General features: G+C 41.1%; 1 protein-coding gene across 1 annotated transcript in view; it reads right to left on the bottom strand.

The window, feature by feature from the left end:
- The window catches only part of LOC308286577 (voltage-dependent L-type calcium channel subunit alpha-1D-like), a gene marked incomplete at both ends in the record, with an annotated part of 126,255 nt that overhangs the window by 29,675 nt on the left and 88,370 nt on the right, over nucleotides 1-8,210 (bottom strand). Inside the window, 3 exon segments of the mRNA XM_080727652.1 lie at nucleotides 1,633-1,716; nucleotides 4,144-4,254; nucleotides 4,948-5,106. Coding sequence (XP_080583778.1) covers nucleotides 1,633-1,716; nucleotides 4,144-4,254; nucleotides 4,948-5,106 — 354 coding nt within the window.

Below are 8,210 nucleotides of genomic sequence, written 5' to 3'. Positions count from 1 at the left end.
ATCCAAGGTCCATTATTTATTCAACATTTGAGCCACGGACTACCAGATGTAGCCTCTCAGAACCAAAACGTAGAATATTTTGTTGTTGTTGGATAAGATTCCATAAATTCCATGCTGCATTGATGTGGTATAGGAGAGATATGACATTCTCTAATTGTGTAGATATCTTGTGAATTAAAGGAGTAGTTCACCCCCAAAATGACTCTTTTTCTATTGATTACTCACGCCATGGAGACTTGAGTTCAATAATGTTTGTTTTGCTTTTGTTGCATTCCATTCAAGACAAAAACGTATTATAATATATTATATGTACCTCAATTGATTCCGGATGGGGACACAAATGCATTACTCCCCATCCGGGACCCCAAACCAGAGAAAGTATTATTGAACTCATGTCTCCATGGCGTGAGTAATCAATAGAAAAAAAATCATTTTGGGGGTGAACTTCTCCTTTAAGCAATGTATATATTTAACAGTAACGTAACTCTTGAGGGCATAAAATACTCTTTGGTTTCATATTATGCTCTCAAGAGTAAAAGATCTATAAGGGTCCATTTGGTTACCAACTCTCCATCATTTAGCTGGGGACCACCTGGAACCCCCTCAGGGACCACTGGTGGTCCCCGGACCGCTGGTTGAGAACCACTGCTCTATAACCATAATACCGGTCTAGGTTCAAGAGGAAAAAAAACAAAAACAAAAAAAAAACACATAGGACACCTTTAATGGAACATACTATAATATGTGCACTTTCAGATCAAAGGTAAAACATTGACATGTTTCTCCAGAAAACAGGTCATGACTCCTGTAGCAAACAAACATAACTGTAAACCGTTATTATTCACAGGTCATACATGCAGAGGTTGTTAATACAGTGACCTAGAAGGGAGGTTAATTCAATGGTTAATTCAATAGACAACAGAACAATCCACCAACAGACAAATTGCCGAATCGATACTACGTTGTACGATGGTGTCCTGCGTCGGAAACAGCCGACGTAGAAGTTCACGACACGTCGCATGATCTCGCATTGTGTCGTGTCGTGAGCTTTTTGATCGGATATCTTCGGGGGCCGGACACTGCCGCACAACTAAGTATAAATCAGGCTTAAGAATCAAAACTGAAGCTTTACAGCAAAAGCCAACAGCCAACAATCCTGAGCAAGCTCAAATGTATTTTTCCATTCATGATTACATGAAGTCCTAAAAGGATCCCTGGATAAGAAGCCTTATATGCCTTAATACACTATAATTGCCCTCTACAACTAAAATTAGAAGTTAAACCATTGTTAAAAGTTATTTATTTATTGTCGCAGGTTGATATTTCCTAAGCAATATTTAAAATACTTTTTTTTAACATGGACCACACATGGACATATGACATCACCAACTTACAATATGAACTATTTCTGAAATGTGTTTTAAATTTTAAATTTTAGTTATTATAGAGGGCAATTATAATCTCTAAGGCGAAGTGGAGGCCTCTACTAAGCACGCAGGACAAATCAAAATCCAACATGGCACAAAGAGAGGTTCACAAGGGATACTTTGATAAACTCTATCACAAATTGCCACTTGGCTTAAATTGTAAGGCTTCAGTTCCATGACGGGAGGCAGAAAAGGCAGTACTTACGTTCACTTCAGTGATAGCAATATCGACGACGCTACCGACAACAATTAAGGCATCAAACGTGTTCCAAGCATCGGGGAAATAGTGCTGTTTAAATGCATAATACAACAACATGTACGGACGGGGAGAGATGATAATGAGGTAGGTGGGAGGGAGGGAGAGAGAGAGAGTGAGAGAGAGAGAGAACAAGCAGGAAATAAAGAAATATACATTGGATGTATAAAAGGATTGATGAAATGCAGGGTCAGGAGGGGACAGGAGAGAGAGAGAAAAAACAGATCAGATATTAAAAAGCTTACAATCCGTAACTTTCATCATGTCCCACCCGGGGATTTGAACCCTGGTCCCCCCCAAAAAAAGTTTGAGCATTTATTTCCAGGTTCACGTTAGCCTACTGTAATACCTCTTGTCAACCAACTAGTGGCCCTACCTCCTGACCGCAGGATCTAAATGTAGGGAGACTACTTACGGTATGTCTGACTATGTCCAACAACCACGGTTGTTAGTATTAACATATCGTCGTTGTCGGGTGGAAACCTTTTTTCACAAAGTAAAGCCCTGCTTCATCATACAAGGCCATCGCACAAAAGTAGTGAAAAAAGCAGATCTACAAGCACACAACGCCTCGCGGTGCGAGGCGTTGTGTGCTTGTAGATCGGCTGTTTTCACTAGTTTAAATCACTTTTTAAATGAAAAATGCAAAACGAACAGTTTTGGACATACAAGGTTTTCACCCGACAACGGCGATATAGTCATAATGTAAAGCTATGGATTGCAGCTTTTTTTCAGAGAAAATCTGAGACATCAGAGGAAAAAAAAGCCAAGATACTTCAGGCCTCCAGAGAATGGATGGAAAAGCTGTTCCACGGCCAGAGGAACCCTCCAGACGACGGAGGGAGAGAGAGAGGACAGGCATTAGAGAATGACTGGTCTTTTACTTACATCTATCTCACTGAGGACAATGTCTACAATGCTGCCCATCACAACAATGCCGTCAAACACGTTCCAGGCGTCGCCGAAATACCCCTGAGTGAGTGAGGGTCAGAGGTGTAGGCAGAGGGCGGCGTTCAGATAGACATAGCACACGTACAACCGCTCCAATCTCATGCTTAATATTTCCCATGTATTTATCTTTATGTCTCTAGCACTACACCACCGCACACCGAAGCCTTTATTAATCGCTGCATTATACAATTGCTGAACACAAGGCAGCTATTTATGCCACTAGTAGCCAGTGTAAAAGCCCACAACACGCCACTAGGCCTGACACAATTATTACATAATAATCGCCTAATTGAATGTATATGAGAAATAAGAATAACTGGAAAGATGCAATTGGAAATTGCAAGTGTGGCTGCCGTGACGCGGATTTTGCAAATGAATTTCGTCTACCATTTGAATTTTCCCCATTCGAGTCAATGGGGAAAATGTATTCACTAATAAATGAATGGCCATATATGGAGGTCTCAGTGTCAGAACTTGTCCCTTTTATGCCCATATATGGAGATGTCATCAATATTAAGCCCATATCTTGGAAAGCCCATACATGGACATACTGTGACCACATGTGTCTCATGTGGTCAATGATGTCAGACATCCATGATGTCAGCCATCTCCATATTTGGGAAAAGTTACATTCAGTCCATACAGTCAATGGAGAAGATTGATTCACAAATAAATGTATATAAATTAAACTATATTACGTATCTCTTAGCAAAATACTAAATTTGACATATGGCTCAAGTGCATACAACCAAAACTGTCCGAGGAGTAGCGTGTTTACTCAGGAGAAACGATGGAAGATGGAATAAAGTCGGACAAGTACTACAGTCTGATTTACCTACAGGGGCACCACACTAATGATACTTTATAATCGTCATAATCATTTCCATGTTAAAGGATTATGATTAAAACCACTAAGACTATGACTAAAACACTGTTCACCACTGCACACCACACTGACGCTCTCTTACGCTATCTCTGTCCTTCCTTGGAACACAGATCTGGGACAGTCGAGGGGGAAAAAAATATGGCGAGGGGGAAAGAAATCCAGTCATTCACAATCCTGTCCTCTCCAATTATATATAATTTATAATATATTATAATATTACTTACATCCATGTAATAATGTTTATAATTCATATACTGTATGTAAACAAGGATATACAGCCTATGTGCTGCTTGCCCATAGGTATGTGCAATTACAGTATGCGTATGACTATGGTATATATGGTTTATAAAAATAAATGTAAAGCTCACAACGTTGTGACTCATGAACAAATTGATCTGGTACTTTTGTTATTTCAAGTTTAAATGAAAGTGGTTAAGCCTGTGTTTTAACCAAAGAAAAGTATTAACAAGAGCTTGTGTTTAAATAATAACTAGGTTGGATCCATTGGAACTATTTCCTGAATATAAATACTTTTGGACATACAAGGTATCAGGCCAATAGTATATGGTATATGCAGTGTGAATATGATGTGTAGGGCAGTTGGGTGAAGGTGCAGAGCCTACCCTGGGTTTGAAAGCAATGAGCTTCAGAACCATTTCCACTGTGAAAACAGTAGTGAAGACCATGTTCAGAATGTCCATCACATAGTTGAAGAGTGGGGACTGGCCGTAATGCTGCAGCAAAGACAGAGGGAAAAGGGAGCAGGGAGCATGATTTTTAACTGTGAATATAAACGTATGGGATATCAGGATTGTGAAAGATTAACATACTAGTAGTAACAAGGAATGAAGGAGTATTTCTTTCTTTTGCCTTTTGGAAAACACATCCTAAAAAGTACAAACGATTCCTAACATTATTGGGCTCGAGGGGTGAGCCTACACAGCTAAATCTGGAGCTATTTAACTCTTTTGCTGTGTTCACACTGGCAGATAGAAATCTACAGTAAAATCTATCATTCATTGTCAATGGAAGCCATGCAGCGACATGAAGATGCAAAACTACACCCGACATTTGTAGCTGCTATAAAATCTAACAAAGCTTACAATCCAAGTTGAGCTGAGGCTTCAACTGCAGCTACAAACGTGTTGTTTAACAATTTCCACTCACCATCGCTACAATACCTGCCTGTAATGGGTGGGAAAACTGTTCTTTTTAACCCCAGGCTTTAATTTCCTATTTTATATATTCCTCACTTGTTGGACGCACACTTGATGACGCCAACGAGCATGTCGATCAACACTTCAACAGTGACGGAGCGACATAAACTGCTAAAATCCTCTTGGAGCTTTTTTGTATCTCTTATTCTTTTGTGACTGCCACTCGTGTGAACGTGGCATTAGAGTTAACCGATTTGGTGTTCTTCTTACCTGGACAGCCAAGCAGAGCGTATTGAGCATGATGAGAACGAACATGATGTACTCGAACGGCGTGGAGTTCACCACATACCAGAACTTGAACTGGTACGGGTTCTTAGGGATGTACCTCCTCAACGGACGGGCTTTGAGGGCGTATTCTACGCACTGGCGCTGCATAGAATAGAAATACATAACTCTTGGTAAGACTGTGTTTAGTTTGGCACAAACATGATATGAAATGTTCTTCTATTACACAGTTACTAAATAATATGTATTTGCCATAGAGCACCGAAGTCTGACATCATTTACTCATCCTCCCTGGGTAGCGTTTTTTTCCCCCCATTCTGAATTCCCATATACTCTTTTATATCGCATCAAATACGTGTTCCAAAAATAAACATATAATGCAAGGCGGTTTTTGACTCATATGGATATGAAGAATCAACTAACGGCGAAAAAACGCTAATGTTACCGCCACTGAAATATTTAGATTTTCACGAGAAACAGAATGTATCAAATGTGAGTGACTGACTATCATTAATGAGCCACCTCCACTACAATATCGCAGAGACAGTTTGTTTATTCCTGGACCCCAATGCTTGTATGAAATGATTCTAAAATTACCCAATGTTATTCTCTATAGAGAAAAACCTCTGCGACCCAGGAGATGAAAGAGTGACGTCAGGGCTTCGCTACTCTATTTCTTCCAACACTAGTTCAATGGCTGTTCGAGGGGCATGGTCATTGGTCAGTGGTCGGAATGCATGGCCGTTCGTATCAGACTGGTTCTGAGAACAACTCCTCTGATCGACTTTACACACCAGCCAAGAGTGATATCACTCAGGTGAGTGATTCGCCTGACATGCATGTCGGCTTGAGGAGAACCACTCATCCGATCAACTTCACACTCAACCCCGTACTCCCAAGGGTCTTCTGTAAAACTGCCCAAGTAAGTGTGAAGCCAATCGGATGACCGTTCTCTCGATATGCGAAGGACAGCCATACTGACACGTTACTGGAATGTATAGATAGATGTGTTAAGAATAGAATTACTGATCATACAACACACACACAGACACACACACACACACACACTCACGCGCGCACCACATATGTTCAAAACTGTTACTTTTCAGGATTAAATTAAAACAATTGCAAGAATAGCAGATCTACAGAGCTTGTAGATCGTCTATTTGTACTTTTGTGTGACGAAGTAAAGTAAGTAAGCCTTGCCGGGCCATGAGGCCCATAGTGGACATGACGCTAGTACAATGTTGACAACGTGCTCATAGTAGTGACGCTAGTACTGTATGTCGCAGGGACTTACCCCAGTAGTAGGGAATTCATTTACAATTTCTGCCCGACAGCAACAATATACATTTACATACATATTACAACTAACACTTCATACACCCATAATCACACAAGTTGGAGTTTCCGAGCATACATTTTTCACATGTACCGGTATGTACTGTACCTAAACAGTGCATCTAAAGCTAGCCTTAGACCTAACAACTTTGAAAAGATTTCTCAGTCGTAATAAAATCGAGACGAGACGCAGCGCGCTCCCGTGATTCGGTCGTTACTCAATCGTTAAATGTGAGGTAGTGCTCCGACTCGATTTTTACCCCGACTTGAAAGCCAGATTCCGTTACGAGAATATCAAACTGGTTCGATATTTTCACGAATCGGGGCTGAGTCTGACTAGAGTACAATGACGTAACAACCAAAACAGAACGATATAGTGAGCCAAAAGCCATTCATTCCCCAAACGCTGAGCTGCCAGCCTGGTCGCCGCCACTAGTAGCTGTTGGTGCGGCTGCGACAGCCCTTTATTTCACCGCGTATCATAATAGTTCATTATTCCAAACATTCGAAGTTGATAATTAGCGGAGCGGCTAACTGCTTGTTTTGGTCAGAATCTTTCAGTTGATGATAAAAACGTGAACATTGGTATGAGCAGTCTCCATGGGTCACTTAACAAGAAAATTGTCCGAGCCAATTGAAATTTCAAGATGGCGGCCATTTTTCAAGATGGCCACCACCGTAGTGAAGCAATTAAGTGATATAAGGGTTTATTTGGTCATACAAGCATGAAAATTGGCATGAGCAGTCTCTGTGGGTCACTTGACAATAACCCATACGCAGCTACCTGAAATTTCAAGATGGCGGCCATTTTTCAAGTTTGCCACCACCTAAGTGGAGCAATTAAGTGATATAAGGGTTTGTTTGGTGATACAAGCATGAAAATTGCCATGAGCCGTCTCTGTGGGTCACTTGACAATAAGCCACCCACAGCTACTTGAAATTTCAAGATTTTTCAGGATGACTGCCGCCCACCATGTGGATCTTTAAATGAAACATTTCCTCACAGAAGTTTATTGGGTTCCTCAAAAGGCTCTGTCAAGGGAGGTTGTTTGACTGTGATTTGTCTGACTCCTCGCCCACGACCTGTCCAGTTTGGTAAAACCTGCCAGGAGTTGCCTCCCACTGGAATAGCTCTCAGGGTTCACTGAGGTACACTCCCTAACCACGACAAGGTATAAAAGGTCCCCTGTACAATGATTGAGAAACACTGCACTAGTAGGCCTATATCACTATACACTACTCATAAGCTTTGTTTTTAATTTGTTGATTCAGTGCTGCACTAAGTGATAGAATGAATAGAATTTTTTTTTCTTAATGCCTTGCCAAAAGATCGGATCGGGAAAGATCGGGATCGAATCGGAAGCAATAATATTTGATCGGTATCGGATCGGGAGCAAAAAAACCCTGATCGGGGCATCCCTAGTTGGTTCACCCACATTTGGTCAACTCCAATTTTCCCGTTTTGACCTTGTTTAAGACTTCAGACTTGACTTCCAGTAAACATCGTACACAATGTCCGTCCGCCTCTATGTCTCTCTATTATTGGAAGTCATGTATTGCATATTCATCAAATGTCTTGATAGAATGTGGTGGCAGTGTATTCACCATAGCTGATCCATCCACTATAAGAACATCTGATTCTGTCTTTTTTTTTTCTTTTTTTTTCGGGCAATGTCACTTTCGCTTGTAGTATATCAACCAGGTGTGATTTGGTACATGTGCAGAGTTTCCCTCCATCACTGAGAGAGGTGGGAGCTGATTGGTTCTCATGCATGAAGAACTCTTGTAAGCAGGGCAGGAATTTCAGGGAGGCCATGGCCGTTGTTGCCCCTCAGTTTGGCCTTGTTCCCCTCAAAATAAATGGCATGCCCTGAGGCCACAGTGGCCTTAATGCCCCAGCTGACTGT

This window comes from Nannobrachium achirus (genome assembly GCF_963921795.1).
Source record: "Nannobrachium achirus genome assembly, chromosome: 6".
NCBI classification, from domain to species: Eukaryota; Metazoa; Chordata; class Actinopteri; order Myctophiformes; family Myctophidae; genus Nannobrachium; species Nannobrachium achirus.
This window is presented reverse-complemented; position numbering and strand designations above follow the sequence as displayed.